This window comes from Molossus molossus, unplaced genomic scaffold, assembly GCF_014108415.1.
Source record: "Molossus molossus isolate mMolMol1 unplaced genomic scaffold, mMolMol1.p scaffold_m16_p_8, whole genome shotgun sequence".
In the NCBI taxonomy this organism is placed as follows: Eukaryota; Metazoa; Chordata; class Mammalia; order Chiroptera; family Molossidae; genus Molossus; species Molossus molossus.
In genome coordinates, this window is record NW_023425402.1 from 109,073,038 (window position 1) to 109,095,316 (window position 22,279).

The 22,279-nt window shown below is 39.7% G+C and overlaps 1 protein-coding gene across 5 annotated transcripts in view; it reads left to right on the forward strand.

Annotated features, from left to right (window-relative positions):
• Nucleotides 1–22,279, forward strand: part of QKI (QKI, KH domain containing RNA binding) — a 138,778-nt gene that overhangs the window by 109,770 nt on the left and 6,729 nt on the right. For 3 of the 5 annotated variants that reach the window (XM_036249458.1, XM_036249455.1, XM_036249457.1), the window contains exons 5-6: nucleotides 20,210–20,297; nucleotides 21,731–22,030. In XM_036249458.1, coding sequence (XP_036105351.1) covers nucleotides 20,210–20,297; nucleotides 21,731–22,030 — 388 coding nt within the window. The remainder of the gene's footprint in view (nucleotides 1–20,209; nucleotides 20,298–21,730; nucleotides 22,031–22,279) is intronic. The other 2 variants (XM_036249456.1, XM_036249459.1) reach the window with 1 other exon arrangement.

Genomic DNA, 22,279 nt, shown 5'->3' on the forward strand with positions numbered 1-22,279 from the left:
TGAATGGGAAATCTGTCTAGGGACCCAGAGTACAGTAATTAGCAGTCTCTTCAGAGTGTCAAAGCAGAATTACCATTGTAATGGTTTAGCTGCAGGATGAAAGGATTGAATTTGGGTTTGCCAGTCTGCCAAACTAAATGAGTTGCCATGAGAATTTTCAAATGTGAGAGGCGTTTACTTAAAGCAATTTGGCAGGTTTGAATAAACTCATAAATTGCAGGTTTGAAAGGAGCCAGTCCTGTCTTTCTCTCAAAGAGGAAGGACTGTATAACAGGTTGATCCATGCTCCTATGCAGATGATTGGCTTATGAAGGCTTGTTTTTTTGCTAAATGCAGTACCATAAGCACATTTAAGGAAAGATAATTTTGTTCCAAATCTCTGAGGAAAGAGAAGATAGAACTCTACATGTAACATTTCCTTCCTAAATTATATATTTATATATCTTCAAATGATGCTAATAAAATGACTGCTTTGTGTTAATAAACATTAACCTGATATTAACTTTAATTTTTCTCAGTGCATGTAATCTAGATCTTTACACCTGTTATGTTTGTCTCACACAAAAAGATAACCATTTATATATATTTTTGAAAAACAAATAGGGTACTCAGGTTCATGTACTGGATTATGCAGGTTGCATGCAAATATTTTCAGAGAGAGCTTCCGCTCTGCGCCATCTCAGAACTGGGTTTCCGGTAGTGACTTTCTGGTGAGCAATGGAGTGCGCCCCGAATGCCTGAGGTGCTGACCAGCGCCGCTGCTGCGGCCTGCACCCCTCACCAGGCCTCAGGGTAGCGCTGAGATCCTGTCCGTGCACCGGTGTTCATGTCTGCCCTCCAGGAAAAGTACTCATGAAATTCAAGTACCTAAAACTTTGAGACTATAAAATATTCTTTCGTAGTAAATAAAGTAAGGTCTTTGGGGAAGTCTGTTAACATTTTCAAGCCACTAGGTTACAGTTTCATAAGGAAAGTAATAATTTGGTTGTTACTAATTTTTGTGGCCTGAAATGTAGATGCATCTTTCAAAAATGTTTCATAAGGAGATGTAGGTATGTAGAATGATTGATTCAGAGAAGAAGGCATACAATACTCTTAAAAGTAAAATAAATATATTGTTTATATATTAATCTTTACTCCTTAAAATATAATTACATATCAGAATAGTCTGATTAAAATCCTACAATAAGTGAATAAAACGTAACCCAATGACAGATAAGATTTTCTAAACTCTCGTTTAAGTTTAGAACACAAAGACGACCGTAGGCGTTCTTCCCGAAGCTCTCAGAGCGCCTGACATCGAAGTGGCACGTGTGTTGGATGCTGTGTGTGAGGTGCTCTGACAGGGATGAGTGGACGTGTATGGCTTTAGGGAGCATGAGAGAGACAATACAGAAATTGATGTGCTGATTAATTATTTTCTTGCAAAGATGGACGATGCTAAATAAAATTTAATTTGATTCTAAATTAGTATCTTTTTATACTCCAAGCCATATTGTGGCTTGTTGTTTATTCTACATTAGGGCAGCCACAGGAGCATTGTTTCCACTAGAATTCTCACAGATAATTAAAAGTACTAGACCTTCAGAGAGCGTTTCCTATGGACGTACGAAGAAGTGACAAGGTGTCGATTGTGAGACCTCAGTCACTGTCACACCAAGATCTTACAAGCCATGGAGCGCTGTCTGAGCTCTCTGTGCCTGTCCATCCGCCGTGTGGTCCAGGCAGTGAGTCAGGGTTTCAGAATCAACACGGACTTTTCCCCGGAACTGGAGCTTCAGTTTGATTAAGCTCCTCAGTGGTCAAAATAAAGTGTGCTTTGTCTAAGGTAATTGATTAAACTCTCACAAATATAGACTCGATATGAAAAGCATCCTCCTTTTGATTGTTATAAGGATGTATTGAGGAGTAGCTTCTCTAAACAAAATTTTGTTGAGATTGACATTTTAGATAGTCTTCAAATAGGATCAAAGCTTCTGGGCACAGAAGAGTAGGGCAGTGTGTATTTTCTAACAGACATTGTTGCTGTTCATGTAGGAAATTCCTCTGTTTTAATCTTGTATTCCATGCTTCCTTCAGAATTTGTATGTTGAATTTATCGTGTAACCTTTTTTTTGTTTTTGGTTTATACCTGTTTATTCTTAAATATTAATGTTTCTATCCCTTAAGTAAATATGCTCCTCACTGGCTAGAATAATGCATTTTGGTTTTTTAAATATATATATATATATATATTTTTATTAAATGTATGATATTCTACAGACACTCTGAAATTAGTTTAAAATGTAAGTTCATTAAAGAATTAAAATTATTTAATAGGAAAAAATAAGTGAGTGATTTCTCACTGTATTTTTTTTAGTTCAATTATTTTCATACATCCCTTTAATTTGTTTGCATGCCCTTCTGATGGTTGGTAAGTAGCATCATGTTCCTTATATATAGGCAAAGCATTTGTAATCCATTCACTTTGTATTAATGAACATTTAAATTGAATTGGTAAAAAGTTAAGTAAACCATGTGACCTTTATTTTAGTTAATTTGCTTGTAATTTTAACCCTTACATTTAATTTTTCTGATATTTAAAGTGTTGTGATATTTATTAGTAAAATTATTCAGATACTACCATTGTTGAATTTTAATAGTATCGTAACAATTCAGATGAGCATTTCAATATTATGTTAAAATTGTTTCAGATAAATTTATTTGGTAGCTCATCTTATGACCTAATTTTCTTCTGTGTTTTGGAAAACTGCATATTGAAGATTTAATTTCAAAAGTGACACTTATTAATAATAGACTCCTTTATGAGAATTACTCTGAATCCTGTATTGCAGAATTATTATAAGTATATGTGCTTTGTTTTGTTTTTTTAATTCTCTTAATCTCTAATGCTTTTTTGTGGGAAAACGTTTAATCTTTAATGTATATTTAAAATATAAAGTATATATTGAATTGTTTTTAAAGTTCTGCCTTTAAACTGATATAACATCATTTTATTTTGTTAAATTGCTTTGTAGAATATATCTCTGAGCAAGCCAACAGATTTATGAATTAAGTTACCTGGTGATATTAATTTATTTTATGAATTCATTTGTGAATGATGGCAGTATACTCTATTTAAATAAAATACTGTGATTACTAAATTTGGATTCTGTGGAATTGTAACACACTTGTGGAGATTAAAAGCCTCATTTAAGTGACTGTCAGGCAGTTCACTTCACAAACTTCTGTTGAGAAACTGCTATTGAGCAGGCTAGAAACCAAGACTTCAGTACAGGAAAAGATCTAGATTTAATAATATAAATGAGTTTAGGACAAAATAATGAGTTTTTCAGTTATTTAATCACTTGATGCTTGCTCTTTACAAATGTTGTGCTCTCACTAAAGGTAGTGCTTTCTGGCATGGTCTCCTCTGCAGCTTGTTCTTGGGCACTTTCATCCATAACCACGTCCCCAGGGACCACTGCCACTGTGCTCTTCCTCAGCGAGCTTCTCATCTTGACTCCAGATCACCAGTTCACTCTGTACCTTCCCCGGAAGACTTCTGTCTGTCTCAGACAGAACCTTTTCAAAACTACAGTCACTGCCTTTTTTGCCTTTAAACCATGATTCTTCCATTGTTTTCTCTATATGAATGACATTAGTGGCCTGGGAGTCATACGTTCTTCATTTTACCTTCTGGTTTCTCCCTGCCCCCACTCCTTCCCATCTGCTTTATCACCATGTTCTGACTATTAGTAACCCATCGCTCTATCTTTTCTGTTTTCACTATTGGACTAGATCCAGATGGTACTCTCATCTAGTTGTAGCCAGAGCTTTCTTTTTAATAATAGAAGTATCGTCACACTCCTGGTTCAGGTTTTCACTGGCATTCTGTCACTGTGTAGTCAGAATGCAAACTAGTGAGCACAGCATTCATAGCCCGTCTTCATCCAGTGTGCACCTGCTTTTCAGCTGCGTTCATGTCATTCCCTCTCACTGACCTACACACTCTGCATCCTAAATAATTTGCAGTTTCAGGGCACTCCTTGTTTTAGTGTGTTACAGTGACCTTTGGAGTGGCTGTGGAGGACGCAGATACAGATTTCACAGTAGAAACTAAGGTTCAGGGAAAACCTTAAAAAAGATTTGTCTTAGTACTCCTGTGTTTTGAAAGCAACTCAAGACTTCTAGTGAAAGATCAGCAAATAGAAACTTACTCCCTAAAAACATTACACAGTTTTTAAAATAGGTGCATATTAATATGCAGTAGAATTAGACTCACTTTGTTATTCATAACCTCTTAGAGGAAAAGTTCTATTCTTTTTTTAATCTTAACACAGTACTGCGTTAACAGTTGTTTAAAGCATCTACTTAAATTTATTGACCAGTTATTATTAGTGTTATATATACCAGGAACCTAATGGTATAGTTTTATATGATTCATTCTCCACCAAATGGAGAGGTTTGCTCCTACTAATATGCAATCAGAACTTTAGTCACAAAAAGTGTTTTCATGGGAAATTAAGGGAGTTCAATAACTAATTTATTTTTTCCTGTGAGAATTTCAGTAATCAAAGATTTAAAACTCTAAATCTAATACTATAAAAGCAATATATAACAGGAGATACCCAAAGTTGAATTACTTCTAACACTGGAACCAGAGCTGTTGCATTTATTTTCACCATCAGCCAGTTGTTTCTTAACTATTCATACTGAACATTTGAAGCACCAACCACCTTAATAAAAAATTTTTTAAAAAGGAACATCAGTCAAATTGTAACCAGCAGTATAGTAGCTAGCCATTGGTATGTTGTTCTCTACTTCATTACTTCCTAATTCCATTTTTTATCATGAAAACTCATCTGTTAAGAAAGATACCAGTGGTTGTAGATTGATGCCAGTGGTAAGAATTGCATTGCCGCTCGTACTAATTATACAAAACTAAGGCCCTAGAAACAGTGATGCTGCTGTAGACAACAAGTAAAACAATGGTTCTTACATTTGATCGTGGCTGTAGGTAAAAGCCAGTAAAAATGTCTTTGAGTCAGTCATTGTGATCTTTTGTGGTGTTCCTAAAGTAAAGAAATGCATCATAGCAGTTTCTTTCTAAAGCATATTTCTATCACTTGAATTCCATCTTAGCTACTGTTTTTTATAAGTTAGAAGTATTTCAAGTATAAAAATCTGTCACTGGAAATATAACATATTTAACAGTGTACTAATTTTTATATGTCTGATCTTTTCCATAATGACAAGGGAAAAAAACCTAGAACTGAAGGTAATTTTTTTAAACTATGTATGTATTGTACATATACATGTTCGTATACATATTACATGTACGCGTGTGTATATACATATGTACATATAAAATATATTAAAACAGTAGTGCTTAAAACTGAGTCCAAATACAAGCAGTCTTAGTGCTCTCTAATCTTTGGGGCGGGGGGTTATAGGGCTAGCCTGTTAGATAAGTGCCACCAGTCCCAAAGTGACCAATTTTACCATGTGCACAGCCTCTTGACTGAACTAGCATATTTTAATACAATCTTAACAGACAGTTTTCATAGAAAAGACAGAGTGGGAAAATCACAACTCTTTGAAAAGGCCTGAGCCCTGGCCGGTTCGGCTCAGTGGTTGGCACGTCGGCCTGCAGACCAAAGAGTCGCGGGTTCAATTCCGGTCAAGGGCATGTACATCGGTTGTGGTTCGGTCCCCGGCCTGGTCGGGGTCGTGCAGGGGGCGGCCGGTCGATGTGTCTCTCTCACATCCATGTTTCTCTGTTTCTCTCTCCCTCACACTCTATCTGAAGATTAAATGGAAAAAGATCCTCAAGTGAGGATTTAAAAATAAATAAACAGGCCTGAGAAAAAGTCCAGTTTGAGCTTTCATTCAAGGAACTCGGTGGCATTTTTTTTGATTAGCAGTTACTTAGTTTAGATTTAGATGTTTAAAAATAAAGTTACTGAAAGGGTTGTAAAATCAGTCCTCCTGTCTTTGTGTGCCATGCGTACACAGGGACCAGTTTCCTCAGAAAAGTAATTTATAACAGTGACGTTTATGAAGGCAGCAGATTAATATTAAGTAGAAGACCATTAACTCTGTTTCCACTGGAATTATCTCGTTGAGGATATCATTATATGTTGCCTCTGAATCTGTGATCTTACCGTTTCAAATAAAGTAGTCCTCACTTATCCATGGTTTCAGTCGATTGTGCTCTGAAAATATTAAATGAAATAAGCAATTCATAAGTTTTCAATTGCCTACCGTTCTGCGTAGCATGATATTCTTGTGCTGGCCTGCACTGGCCCTCCAGATACATGAAGTATCCCTTTGTCCCGTGTCTCCACGCTGTAGATGCTCCTCGCCCAGTAGTCACTAAGTAGCCTTCTCAGTTATCAGATTGACAGTCACCTTGTCACAGTACTTGTGTTCAAATAACCCTTACATTACTTAATAATGGCCCCAAAGTACAAGGTCGTAATGCTATCAATTTACATATGCCAAAGAGAAGCCATAAGGAGCTTTTTTTTTTTTTTATCCTCACCTGAGGACATTTTTTTCATTTTCTGTTCAGACAGAGAGGGAGGGAGAGGGAGAGGGAGGGGTGGGGGGAGAGAGAGAGAGAGAAACATCGATGTGAAAGGGACACATCGAGTGTCTGCCACCCGCACGGCCAACTAGGGCTGGAGACAAGCTGCAACCAAGGTACATGCCCTTAGCAGGAACCGAACCTGGGTCTCCGGACCGCAGCCCAACAACACTCTAACTGCTGAGCCACACCGGCCAAGGCAATAAAGAGCTTTCTTTAAGTGAAAAGGAAAGTGCAGTACAATAAGATTTTAAAAGAGAGGGACCACATTCGTTCTAGTTATTGTTGACCTTTCACCGTACCCAGTTTATAAATTAAACTTTATCATAGGTATCTATGGGAAAACATAATATATATTAGTATATATACAGGCTTTGGTAGTATCCATGGCCTCAGGCATCGGCCTCATTCTCGGTGCTGAGCTAAATTGGTGCTTCTGAATATGAGTCTGGTCCTGGTTCTCCTGAGGGTGAGACACAGGAATGACTGCAGTTACTCCAGAGCACATCGCTCTAACGTGGCGGGCAAACCAGTGCTCCTTACCAGCCTGCTTATTTACGCATCACACTCTTCATTCTAGTTTCTGAACATGTTTTTTGATTTTCTCAGAACCACCTTTACTCATTCATTCCTCCCCCTCTCCCCCATCCCCATCATTTGGGTCTCCGTGTGTATATTACAATGTATTGATAGCCTGCAGCTTTCCCTCCCTGTGCCCTGTACGTCACCAGCCCAAACTTTAGCTCACCACCCAGCATTACTCCTGGAAATTCCTTATAATTAACTTGTTGTAACTGCTTCATTTTAAAACTTTCACGGACTATAATATGAAAAATTTGATAGAACATTTTATAAAAATAGTAAGATTTAAAATTACATAAATATGAAAGGAAAAATCCCATTTATAAAAAATCTAGGTGGGAATAAAAATGTTACATTTCTCTAGAGCAGTAGATTATGGGTAAATTTTAAAATGCAATTTGAAAGTGGTATAGAAGCACCTAGATTTGGAAAGACAGTAAGTACTTTTAGTTCTTTTGTGAATCCAGATTGTTGAGAATCATTTGCTGTCCTCAGTCCCTGGTCATATCCTACTAAGAGCAGCGTTGAGACCCTGTCCTTGGCAGGCTCAGGTTGTGTCAGTGTTCCCCCCTCCCTTGGGGTATATCACTGATGTCCTTTCAAAAGGGGATTCGTTTGCATGTGTGGAAAGAAATCTGTTGAGGCAGATGACCTGATAAAAACCCCTCGAGTGTCAGGGATTCCTGGGCAGCCTGAGTGGGGTGCCCACCCTCACATAGCTCGTGTGGGTGCACGCACGCACGCACGCCTGGGGCCACACCGCGCACGCTCGTCTGTGGCGTGCCGTAAACACCAGCTGCAGTTTCATGTGAGAGCCCGATTCTTCCAGTGCTTCCGGCATTTCTCAGTTTCTCACCACTTTCAGCCTTTGTTTCTGTTGATGGTTGCATATTACTAAAAGTTGATGGGCTTATTGCACTTAATAGATATGGCGTCATTTTTAATATCCATAAAACAGCTCCAAAAACAGGATAAACATAGTAGCCACAAAGACTAGGTGAATAGCCAAAAATCAGAATGACAGTGCATAATCAGCTTGCTTAATGAGAGTGGTTTTATTGACTCAAAAGTTTTAAAGTTCTTAAGTAGAGGAATCTCTTATATTGCTTTTTCATCTTAAAGTCTGGTGAACTCAAGCAGCATAGCTGTCCCACTTAAAATTGGTCCTGTGCTATAGAGGGAAAAGTTTTCCGAGGTGTTTGTTCTAGAATTGACTCCTGCTCTTAAAACAGTCCACTCCTGCCCTGGCTGGGTGGGTCAGCTGATTGGAGCGTTGTCCCCTACACCGAAAGGTTGCATGTTTGAACCCAGGTCTGGGTGAGTATGGGAGGCAATTGATCCATGTTTCTCATATCGATGTTTCTCTCTCCCCCTTGCTCCCTCCCTCCTCCCTCTCTCCCTTTCCTTTCTCTCTAAAATCAATACAAATGTATCCCCTCCCCCCCAAAAAAGTCCACTCCTGTATTCACCTTCCCCTAATTTATTTTATACCTACTTTAAAATGAGGTTTTTAGATTGCTGTGCAGTTTCCTGCTTAAGAAGTGGAGGAGTGCTGGCAATTTACTTCAGAAGTAAATTGTTTTTCATTCCTAAAGGAATGTGTTTACATTCCAAGTTTTTCTTATTATTATTTGATTCTTCAAGTGTGGCTAAACCAAACCTGGCTTCCTACCTGTCCTTGGATTGCTCAGCATAATGAAAAGTATTCAAGTGCTTTATTAACACAATGGAGGCGGACTCCTATCCTTTGTTGAATTTTACCAGCAGGAGAGCTGATGCCTGTCTTTAAGTGCCTTACAGACTTGTTAGAAGGTGAAATGGTGGGATAAGAAAGGTTAAATTCTTTGTAAATTTCGTACTTTTAAAATAGGGACTTTAATTCAAACCCTAGACAAGGAGGGCCTTTATATAATGGAATATTTAATTAGCTTATCTTTTTTCCGACTCTGGAAATTGGGTGAGTCTCAATTTAGAAGGGAAATTGCAGAGACTTGACTTATTTGCCTACAGCGCAGTTGTCGTGTGCATCCTGAAGGTCAAGTGCTACCGGGACATGGGAAGCAATGGTTGGCCTTTTGCTGTCCCTTCTTTGTTCTGCCTCGGCCTTAATTTGAGGTTCGGAGTTTTAGCCAGCTGTTGACAATGAAGTGAGGTCTTTTGATATCTTTTTTTTTTTTTTGTAATCCTCACTTGAGGATATTTTTTCATTATTTTTTTTTTTTAGATCCAGTGGGAGAGAGGAAGTGGGGGTGGTGGGGAGAGAGAAACATGGATGTGAGAGAGTCACATCCTCCTGCACTGTCCCAACTGGGGATTGAACCTGCAACCAAGGTACATGCCCTTGTCCGGGAATTGAACCCGAGACACTCTAGTTTGTGGGCCAACACTCTTAACCTTTGAGCCAAACCGTTGGTCAGGACTTTCGATGTCTTATGTATGAAACAACAAAGAAAAAAAAGTTCAGGTAGGAAACAACCAAAATTAATGGCCTCAGTTGTCACCATAATGACACATCTAAAAATAGTTTTGAGTATGCGTGAAATCAGCAGTGATGACTTCAGATTGCTCTGAGGATCAGGCAGCTCTATGCCTCTGCTCTCCTTTGAGGTCATCAGAGTGTGCTCGCTGACTCAGAATCTCATGAATATCTCCTAGTGAAAACAAGGCACTTTAAAGAGTCCCTGTTAGGAAATGGACATGAAACAGTAGCATTACCTGGGAATCTTAATTCCAGTCGTGCTGGATGAGCAGTGTTATCACAGACACTCGTGGGTGAGTTTGTTCTCACTGTTAACCCCCTGAAATTGTATGCAACATTTTGCAAAGTGAGTTGTGATCCTCTCCCCACACTTTTTCATTTGGTCTTTTAATACAATCTGTGTAAACTTTTGTCACAGTACTTATTATACTTAATTGGACTTGTGTTACCTTTGTCTTTTCCCCAAAATGGACTATAAATCTTACAGGTAGAATCACATCTAATTTATGTCCTTACGCAAGTGATTGGTCTTTGATACGTAATCAATATTTTGTAAAAATAAATTTCTTTTCATTCCTGTAGACTCAATGCTTACTCTGCATACACACGTTTTATATGTTCTATTTTCAGAGTTTTTTGTCATTATGACATCCTGCAAGTGTCTATTCACCATCCCCCCCCCACCACTGCAGGTATACTATTTAAATGTTTGCTTACTCCTCCCATGTACCTCTCACAACTAACAGATTTTTAGATCATTGCTGTTTTTAGGTTCCTGCTCTTTATCTTTTACTATAAAGCACAAGGCTCTACTAAGCTTCAATTTATATTTTTGTGTCTTTCCTTCTGTTGCCCAACCATATAGTCTGATAATGTCCATTTAAAAATACAATAAATTTTAGAGATCCTTTTTTTCCATAAAATAATGATGTGGCTCTACTAATACTACTGTGTAGCCTGAATTGTAGATCATATAAACCTTTAAAACGTTTGTCATTCCTGTTAAGCTTATTATAAATAATAAAACCTCAAATTGTGTCATACTGTATTATGCATAGGAAGAAATAAATACTATGAGGCATGGCTTTTTCCCCCCTGAGATCATTAGATGGATCTGTTTCTACCTTAATGGAAAAAACATATTATCCTAAAGTAAACTATTTGATATATAGTATAGATTAGTAGTTGATGTAGTTCATACAATATTGTGTGTGTGTCTCTTTTAAGCTTTTACGGTTCATACTTCTTCCTACCCTCTCTTTATCTGTGGTAACTTGATGCTGCTGAATCAGGTGCAAATGCTCCTTACAAGGAGGGTTATATCCTAATAGTGTAAAATGCATTTAACACATCTACTGAACTTGATCAGAATACTTACATCAGCCTATAGTTGTATAACTGTCTTGAGGTTTTTTTGTGGTGCGCATGCTGGGATGCGAAAATACACTGTCCCACAGACACTGGCAACACAGCGTACTGTCGTGTATCAGCTGTTTACCCTCGTGATCTGACTAGGAGCTGTCATTCCCTGCTGCTGTTTGGCGTCATGAGAGGATTGTACTCATATTGCTAGCCTGGAAAAAGATCCAGATTCAAAATTTGAACTACGGTTTCAACTGAATGCATATCACTTTCACACTATTAAAAGTCAGAATCTAATTTTTCCCCGTTAGTGTTATGAGAGAGGAAGGAAGAGGGAGAGAGATAGGACCATTGATGAGAGAGAACATCATTTGGTCACCTCCTGCATTCCCCCCACTGGAGATCAGGCCCACAACCTGGCCATGTGCCCTGACCTGTAGTCGAACCAGCGACCTCTTGGTGCATGCACGGGTCAATGCTCAACCACTGAACCACACATGCCGGGCTGAAAGTCAGACTCCTAAGTGGAACTGTTGTAAGTCGGGAACCGTCTGTATTATGATCCAGTGGGAGAGTGTTGGGTAGTGTAATGGGAAATAGAAAAGATATGGCAAGATTTTGCCCCTAACTGTGTTGCTAACATTTTGGCCTACACATATTTTTGGTGAAGCAGCACAGTCATCTTTGCATTTCATTGAAGCCAAGGGCTTGTTTTGTAAAAGGTTGGCAGGTCATGTCGCCCAGGTGAAGTAATGATGCTATTTGTTTTTGCCGTTTCACTGAAACATAGCAGTTCAGTTTTGATACATCTTCAGTACAGGCATACCTTGTTTTATTGCACTAAGGTTTCTTGTGCTTTGCAGATATTGCATTATTTACAAATTGAAGGTTCACGGCAACCCTGCATCAAGCAACCCTTGGTGGCACATTTGCTCACTTTGTGTATCTGTGTCACATTTTGGTAATTCTCACAATATTTCAAACTTTTTTCTTACTATTATATCTGTTATGGTGATCTGTGATTAGTGATCTTTGATACTACTCTTGCACTTGTTTTGGGGCACCATGAACTGCACTCATACAAGACAGCAGACTTCATAAATGTTTTAATGTGTTCTGCTTCCAACCAGCCATTTTCCTGTCTCTCTATTCCTCCACCTCCCTTGTTCTCTGAGACACAACAATATTGAAATCTGGCCAATTTAACGCCCCTACACCAACCTCTAAGTGTTCGGGTACAAGGAAGAATCACATGTCTCTCGCTTTAAATTGAAAGCTAGAAGTGATTAAACTCAATGAGGAAGGCATGTCAAGGGCTGAAATAGGCTGTGTCTTCAATTCTATGAAAGCTGAGAGGTGAAGCAGCTGCAGAAGAAAAGTGTGAAGCTAGAAGAGGTTGGTTCATGAAGTTTAAGGAAAGAAGCCGTCACAAAATAAAAAATGCAAAGTGAAGCAGCAACTGCTGATGTAGAAGCTGCAGCAATTATCTAGCAGCCTAGCTAAGATGATTCGTGAAGGTTGCTACACTGAAAAACAGATTTCAGAGTAGACACAATAGCCTTGCATTGCAAGAAGATGCCAGCATCTAGGACTTTTATAGCTAAAGAGGGGAAGTTAGTGCTTCAAAGGACAGGCTGACTCTTGTTAGGGACTAATGTGGCTGTTGACTTTTAAGTTGAAGCCATTGCTCACTTCTCCCTTTGCTTTATGATTAAAACAATAAATCCTGGATGACAACTTGGTTTACTGAACATTTTAAGCCCATCGTTGAGACCTACTGTTCAGCAAAACAGATGCCTTTCAAACTGGTACTTGTCATTGACAGTGCACCTGTCATCCAGGAGCTTTGTTGGAAACGGTACAAGGTGAATGTTGTTTTCATGCCTCTGGATATCACATCCATTTAGCAGCCCATGGATTAAGGAGTGATTTTGACTCACTACATGGGACTACAGCTGTCACATGGTGATTTCTGTGATGGACCCAGGCAGTGGATGGAAACCCTTCGGGAAGGGTTCGCAGTTCCAGATGATAGCAGGAATGTGGTTCGTGGAAACGGAATCAAACTGATAAAATTATAAGCAATTTGAAAGAAGGTGATTTTAGCTCTTACAGGAGACTTTGAGAGAGTTTCAAGACTTCATCAGAAGAAGTAACTGCACATGAGATGGAAATAGAGAACTAGAATTAGAAGTGGAGCCTGAAGATGGGCCTGGACTGATGCAGTCTCACAGTAAAACTTGAATAGTCGAGGAGGTGCCTCTTAGGCATGAGCAAAGAACATGTTTCTTGAGATGGAATCTGCTCCTAGTGAAAATTCTGGGAGGGTTGTTGAAGTGACAGCACAGGATTTTAGAATATCCCATCCACTTAGCTGGTAAAGCAGTAACAGGGTTTGAGGGGGTGACTCAGTTTTGAAAATTTTACTTTGGGTAAAATGCTATTGAAGAACAACACCTCATGCTGCAGAGAATTGTTTGTGAAGGAAGAGTCAATGAATGTGATAAACTTCCTTGTTGATTTTAAGAAATTCCCACAGCCACCCCAAATTTCGGAAAACACCACTTTAATCAGTCAGCAGCCATCTACATTGAGCCAAGATCCTCACCAGCAAAAAAGTTTCGACTCACTAAGACTCAGATAATGCTTAACATTTTTTTACCCATAAAGTATTTTTAACTGTACATTTTTACATATAATGCTATTGAACACTTAGTAGAGTACAGTACAATATAGTATAACCATAACTTTTATATGCATTAAGAAACAACAACTGCACGTGACCTTTATTGCAGTGCTTTATTGTGGTGGTCCACAACGAGAGTCACCGTCTCCTCGGCATGCCTGGTGACTCTGTGAGTTTCTCCAATGCTGTTGGACTGGTGAACATCGCGCTCTCTGCATTGGACTTAACAGTGTTTACATCGTAGTAGGTGCTTATTAGCCACCTGTTAACTGAACATGGAAATCAAGGAACCTTTAAATAACCTACAGAAACAGCAGATTATCATGGAGTCCACATAGATTTTCGACAGATAATGAGATTGGTGACGTAAAGGAGAGGAAGTTGACGTGGCTATAAATGCCAGTTTGGGATATTCAGAATCTATGCAATAGTGTGGAGATGCCGCACGAACTTAACTCATGTTGCGATCAGTCAGCCTATGATAAAATTGGTTTTGTTACATGTTATTTTGCTTAAAGTCACAGAACATGCCAATGACATTAAGCATGGACTTCCTGTATTTCAGCAGAGAGGATGAATAAAGGAATTGGTTATACAGGTATCGAGAACTGAAAAAGGAAAAAGGAGACAGGGTGTAATACAGATTTAGCAACTGCAGGAAGTAGCTATTACCTAAGGGCTGGGAAGAGAGAGATTGGTGCCATTATCAGATCTTCTTCTGCACGTCTAGGAAGCCCTGTGCACAGGCGGAGCTGAGCCCTGACAGTGGGCACTGCTCATGCGGGGACCTCAGTAGCTCAGTAGCGCACTCTTGTAGCTCACAGGCAGGTGCTGGAGCACCGTGCCGCTGGGTCCGAGTGCAAGGAGGGCGTGTGGAGCCTGGGGACTGCCTGCCTCTGGAAGGCGCAGCGCTGAGAACGGCAGGGGAGAGCACCCTTCACGCCCAGCCGGCACTGCAGACCTCGCCGGCAGTGCGGGCACCTGGCAGACCCAGCCGCAGAGAGGGCCTCGTGCTGAGTGAGGTCTGTGCCCAGCACTGGAGAGCCATTTACAGGTGGTTTGGAGCTTAACAAGATGATCATCTTGGAGGAAAATATTCTGAAAGTGTTTTGGGAGGATAGTTTTTCTACCAGCTTTAACGGGATAACTTGGGGTAAGTAGACCCAATATTTGTTTTCAGCAATCTACATGTCAACTTCACTTAGGTGTTTGTTTATATTTTTTTCTTTATTGATTTTGGTAAGAGAGAATTGGAGAGGGAGAGAAAGAAACATCAATGAGAGAGAACTTCAACTGGTCCCCTCCTGCATGCCCCCCACTGGGGATCGGGCCCACAACCTGGGCATGTGCCCTGACCGGGAATCGAACTGGCAACCTCTTGGTGCAGGGGTCGGCGCTCAACCACTGAGCCACACCGGCTGGGCTTCACTTAAGTGTTTAAAGTAGGCATTTCAAGCTTAGTATTTGATTTCGTATTGCTCAGCCTTTATCTTCTCATTAAATAGAGCCACCATACACTAATCTAAAGAGCCGAACATCATTCTTGAATGTCTCCTTTTCCCTCACTGCACACATCTAATTGGTCAAGCCCTGTCAAGTTAACTTACTTGGTTCACCTCTGTCATTACCTATATCTTCTGTCTCCTGGACTGGACTAAAACTCAAGACTGGTCACTTTTTTTGCTCCCAACAGTCCATTCACAAAATAGCAGAATGAACCTTTAAAGATATATCCTGTTATGTCACTCCACTGTGTAAAATCCTCTATTTAAATTCAAGTCAGTTAACTTCTTTGTCAGACTTTTCTGTACCTGGCTCGGTGGATGCAAGGCAATGATTGGTATTGAAAATAAATTTTAATCATTCTTCCTTTTCTCTTTTCTTCACTAATTTCTTGTTTAACCTTTGTTTTGCCAGGTGAATTAGTCATGTAGTTTTTCTTTTGTTGGAAAAACTTTTTATACTCATTTCAGATTCATAGAAATGTAATAATCCATTTTAAAATGTATTGAGCAATTTCAGTTTTGAAAGTCATTGGGGGCTGGAAAGAAATGTGGCAATTGATTAATTTATGAATACAAGTCATGAGTAATTTCCAAATAACAACATGAAAAAATAGGACAAGGTAACAGATGACTGATGGATTCCCCCAAAAGGAGCAGTGTGGGTTTAGGGAAAGTAGGTAGTGTGTGGGCATGGTTGGGAAAGGCTGTGCCCTGGAGGACAGCGATGTGGGCTTCAGCCAAGGGACGCGGGGTCCTCAGGAGCACGTCTAGGTGGAAGCAGAAGAGCACCAAGCTGTGGGGGGACAGTGGACAGATGATTTTAACTTGTGCGGAGCATCTGCCAATAAGGCTGAGTATAGTCTTCTCGTGCCTTGAACGCCGAGCTGGGGAGTGTGGGTTTCTTCTACAGGCAGTGGTTCTAATTATTTAATTAGTTGACATATTTTTAATGATTTGAAAATATTCATACATTTGTTTCAGTTTTCTATTGTTACAAATTACAGTGTTGTAGTGGGTCTTTTTAATGTGTCCTTTATAGATTTTAAAATAGCAAATGAACTTTCCTCATTTCTTATGTGAGATCTTTAATGAATTCGAAAGATATTTCCACTTAAAGCACCACACCATTGGAGACGGTATAACACGGACTTTGGATCAGGGACTCTGGGTTGGAAGCCAGTTTTGTAGTGTGACCTTCCTTTGGATAAATTGTTTAACCTGTCTGAGCCTCGGGCAACACCAGTGTCATAGGTCTGTCACAAAGCCTGAAGCATATGATGACGATCTAATGTCTGGTTCTCATAGGTTAGAACGATAAAGGGCAGTGGACCTGTGTGGGGCTTAACAAGTGTTTTTTGTTATAGTGTTAAAGTTTCATCTTTCAAAGGTAAAGGTGGTATCCATAGTGTTTTAATCTTCACATAATGTTTTCCCTGCAAAATATAAGGGAAATATTCATCTACCCTATGTATGACCCAGCAAAATTCCACTCGTAGGTATTTATCCAAAAGAAATGAAAAGCTATGTTAACATACACACACAAAAAACTCTATACAAAAATTTTCATAGTAGCTATATCCACAATATCCCAAAACTAGGGACTGCCAAATTTCCATAGCAAACTAGATAAATAAACAAAATACTGCTCAGCTGTTAAATTAACTACCAATATATGCAACAATATGGAAGAGTTTTCACAAACGTGCTGAAGGAGAGCGGCAGGACGCAAAAGCATGTGCTCTCAACTCCATTGCATGCGGTTCTAGACGAGGCAGCACTAACCTGGGGCGCTGGAGTCTGCCAGGCGCGTCTCGGTCGGGGCTGGCCTGGGAAGGGGCAGGGAGCTTTCTCTGCTGGGAGACGTCCTGGATGTGCGTCGTCACAGGTCACTGAAGGCTGCACTGCAGACCTCACGATTTCACTGCACAAACTATACCTTGGTTTCCAAACACGGCACGAGGACTCGAGTCATGGGAAGCATAGAGGTTCCACGTGACCACTTGGGTCACTGTTGTAAGACAGCATTTTGTAGCCATCGGTTTGGTTGCTTAAGAACATCTTCCTTTGTTATGAAGGGAAAGGTCAGTGTCCATCTCTGTAGAAGTGCTCGCCTTGAACATATTCCACAAAATACTTCTTGAAATGTCTAGAGATACTGTGATTTCAGGATGGCACAGCGATCACCTTTATCTTTGAAGGAAGACGAGAAAATGTGAAATAAAATGGTCTGAGGTCCGGCCGTAGAAAAAACTTTAGTAACTTAAAAACCAGCAAGATTTTTGTCGGAAATTATATTTGAAAAAGAGGTGGCATACACCTTCCACAGTGTTCAGGGAGGTGTCTTGTATACTGTCAAGTTTCATTGACAAAACCATGACAGGAAGGTTGAAATAACCACTTGAGTGTGAAAGTAAGCCTATAGTGAACTGTGCGATTTCCTGAGACACGGGGCACTGTGCTCTGAGTACACAGGGGTGAGGATGCCAGAGTGAAGCTCATTCTGCACTGAGACACCAAGTTCAAGTGGAGCTTTGCCAACTCAATTCTGTGCTCTGCTGGGAGGTGTTAGTGTACCCTGCCATCATGGGAGGAAATCCAGTGTACACACTGTAGTTCCTAATTTGTAAGTGTCAGTGGCCTCTAGTGACATCGTTAAGGCATACCCCACTGACACCACCTGTCAAAAGCTGTGCTGCTCTGGTTTTCACTCTTCGGGAGAGGGGAGGGGGTTGGTCTCTGCTGATATCACTGTGTCACTGCATCTGTTGCTCAGTTTCCTGCACCCTGCAGAAGGCACACACATGCATGCCCCTCCCCCAGTGTCACGCGCGTGTCTTCCACCATCTTTTCTTTGGCCTGCTCCCATGTTTGACACTGCATCTGCTGATGATGCAGTGATGTGGTGTGAGGCACTGTGTCGCATCACTCGTCCACCTCTCTCTCTCCATCAGCTGACATTTTCAAGCGCAGACTACTTTTCACTGTGGACGGTGACCTTAGCATCGCTATTGCTTCTCTTCTGACTTACAAGTTTTATACTTTTACTGGTACTCTATTGTGTAGAGAAATTTAAACTTGAAACTACATGATTAGTTTTAATTTTTAGTATTAGTTTTCAGTGAACAAGTTTAACAAGTTTTATAGTAATGGATTTCCAGTTCTTCTGTTCCAGTGATAGTGTTTCCTTATTTTTATTTTTAACAATTAATTGCTGGTCTTTCAAAGAAATCATGTTGCTTTATTTCCTTCCATCTATACAAGTTCATGGGGATCAAAGAATAATAATTTCACAAGTATGCGAGGATCTCCATTATGTCCTGCAAAGTGGGTTTTTGCAAGGGTGGCAGTGGCATGTTGAACATGGCCTCTCGATGCTTGCACTCGCCTTTTCCTTCAGATTCTTGTATCCTACTAACTGCGAACCACAGTCCCACACTCTGTAGCGCCAGGTCAGAGGCTCGTATCACTCACATGCTAAGGAAGCCGAGCTGTCCTGCCGGCCCTGCTCCTGTCTGAGCGCCGTGCAGTCGGTTACTTTGGAACATTGCGTCCGGAGCCTGAGATGGTGGTAAGACATGAACAGCAGAGTCCTTCCTACCACCATCGGCAGGGGGGCCTTAGTAGGTGGACTTCATCTTCTGCTTTATTTTGCTGTGATAGTTGTAATTTAGGTTGTAGGATTTACACATTTGAGATTGGGTAATAAAATTAAAGATTTCTCATACCAATCATTTAAAAAGTAAGTTTCATCGAGTAACTAGAGGGGGGGGTAGAGGTGAAAGGGGAGATGGGCAATGATAGATGAGAAGTCGTCTCTGTTCTCCAGGAGCTTATCTTGTTAATGGTGATATACATCACACTATAACTCAAGGCAGGAACAAGATAATGTAGGGATGGCCTTTGGAGAAGCTTCCAGGGGTTCTGGCGGGTTTCGAATGTGGTGGGCAGAGGCGGTGCGGAGGAGCTTCAGGATGGAGCTTACGGGAGCATGCGCACAGATGGACAACAGGGTGGTTTTGTTTGATTTATTACAAGATACAGGTAAAAAAAAAAAAATTGGTAGATTAATGAGTTTAACTTGAACATAGTTTGGGGCCAGATCATAGGTAGTTTAAATGGTTTATACTTTTAGATAGTAAGAAACCATGAAGGGTTTTAAGACATAAGATTGTTAAGCATTAAGATGAAAGTTACACTTTGGATAATTAATCTGGCCATTGTGTGTGGATTGATTGGTGAACAGACATCATTAACATAATTTTGTGGTCGTTTTGATAAGGCCCCATTAACGACTAGAACAAGGGAGACATCAGTAACTGGACAGCGTGGGGTGGATCCAAGGTAAATAGGAATAGGATGATGTCTGAACCTTCTGATAATCAGATATGGTCCTGGGCTATTCTGTGTCATAGCACAGTTATTAACAATGCCCTGCTTGCTTCCAGATGTTTAATGATTTGGACAGTACATCAAATGGTGACCCTAAAGATAGATTTGCCTTAAAATTGATAGCACTTGGCTAATTGTGAATTTAGGGGAGAGAGAGCCATCTTTTTTGAGAATAAAACAGAAAATTTTCTTATCTGAATACTACAATCAAATCTTACATGTTTCAAATTCCTGTTTTTGTTTTTTGTCTTTTAATGAGTACATTTTAGCTTTGGAATCTTTAAAAAATAATAGATGCTAAAGAGAACATACTGTATTTAACCTCATCTGACATTTTCATTCATTCCATTTAAAAGCAAAGTCTTTTAGGCAAACTTTAATAAATCAGTGTAGTTTACATTAAAAAGTTCCAAATAGAAATGCAGCAAGTGGCATTTGAGTATCCTGTGTACCCACAAGCCGTCAGTGAGAGACTAGTCTTCAGCGTGCCAGCACCATTGGGTCCCAGATCTCCCCTTCCTAATGGAAACAGGTGGCTATAGTCGTATGATGTCTGTTTTAAGGCTCAAGCGTGGATGTGACTGTGATGTATGGGGACCATCCTAAGGCTCACTGCTCTCTTTTTTTATGCATAGGCAGAGGGAGAAGACAGCCTGAAGAAGATGCAGCTGATGGAGCTTGCGATTCTGAATGGCACCTACAGAGATGCCAACATCAAATCACGTAAGAACGAGACCAGGCCAGGCTGACAGCCGACGCAGCTGTTTGTCCACAAACCTTCCTCCTTTGGGCAGCACAGTTGTACATGACCAGTTTAAACAAAGTGAAGAGTTGAAATAATTGTTAATTGATACAGACTAAGAGTCCCATTTTTACTGCTTTCATGAATTGTGGACATTCTCCTTGATTTTATTTTATTCCAGCATGTCTTTTAAGTTTTGGGTTTATAAGCTTTTATTCTTTTGATGAAATTTCAGCTTCTAAATTCAAGAATTCAATGAATTTTTCTGTTTTGTTAACTGCATATTTAAGGCTTCTAGCTTATTTTGTTACATTTATGAAAAGGACAAAAAATTCAAAAGTTTTTCAAAGCTAATTTGGAATGTATCTGAATGCAGTGCTCCTTCTGTTGAAGTCTGCCCTTTCAACTTGACTGCATGCTTCCCTCTAGTATTTTTCTTTAAAGATTTTTATATGTGAGTTCACAGAGAGCAGTAGGTAATAACTATTTTAATCCAGTTTTCCCTTGTATTTGTGCATGCTTTCATAAACTGTATCAGGATTGATTTATTTGGTATTTAAAATGAAATAACGTAAAATATGTATTTTGAGAAAATTTAAGTTAAATTACTAATTTTTTTTTAAAAGAAATTGACTTTTAAAATTCTAGGCAATTTTCCAAAATGTAGACAACCTGTTGGGTTTAGAAGTGGTTACTTTACAAATGGTTGGCTTCAATTCATTCTTGAGAATCAATGTGTTATTAACAGCATGTATTGAGGAATGGACCATTTATTGTACAGGGTGGTCAAAAGTAGATTTACAGTTGTGTACATGAAACAGTTTATTCTTGTATTATTATTGATTAATTATTGTAGTATTTTCCATACAAAGAACTATAAACCTACCTTTGCCCCACCCTGTATTGTTTTTCAATGAGAAGTTAATTCCTACATATACAGGAAATTTATGTATAAATAGTGGTTAGTTGGCTTACTTAATAAAATATAAATTATTTTTTAATTTTAAACTGTTTCTGTGGACTCCAATTACAAAATATTTTTTTAAAATCTTTTAAATACAAGTGTTTTCTTGACGTCTGCATGCACCTCAAGCCTCATGAGATCTTAAAAACATAGCTATATCAAATATATGAACTAAATATAACCTCTTTTAAAGGTCTCTCTTTGTTTCTTTTTGTTTTACAGTGGCTTTTTAATTTTTGCACATTTGTTCTTAATCATGTGGGGAAAGGGGAAGCCGTTTTTGCAATTGATTGGTGTGCTTTGGCATTGTGTGTGACCAGCGCATGTACTAATGGTTTCCTTTTATTTTTCTTCTTTCCTGCTTTTTTCTTTCTTTTCCCTACTTCCCTCTCATTCTCTGTATTTTACGCTGCTATCTCTACTCCGTCTAAATCTCCTTGCTCACTGCAGCAGCCCTTACCTTTTCTCTTGCAGCGACAGCCCAGGCTGCGCCAAGGATCATCACTGGGCCTGCGCCTGTCCTCCCGCCAGCTGCCCTGCGCACCCCGACGCCCGCTGGCCCCGCCATAATGCCTTTGATCAGACAGATACAGACCGCGGTCATGCCAAACGGAACCCCTCACCCCACTGCTGCAATAGTTCCTCCCGGGCCCGAAGCTGGTCTCATCTACACACCCTACGAATACCCCTACACATTGGCACCAGCTACGTCGATCCTTGAGTATCCTATTGAACCGAGCGGTGTATTAGGTAAGTTGTTTTTTCTCTGTGTGGTTAACCTTTTTCTTCAAAATTTTTGCTGCCCCAGACTTTGAAATAATACCAGTTTTAGAAAGATGAGACAAGTGTCCATTAGGAAAGTCAGAAAATAAATATTTCATCCCCTCATAAGGGTTCTTCTTTTAAATAATTGCATCTTAGATTTGTTCACATTTGCTTTGGTATCTCAGGTTCACTTTGGATGGCTAAATTTGAACATTTCAAACAGAAAATACTTTT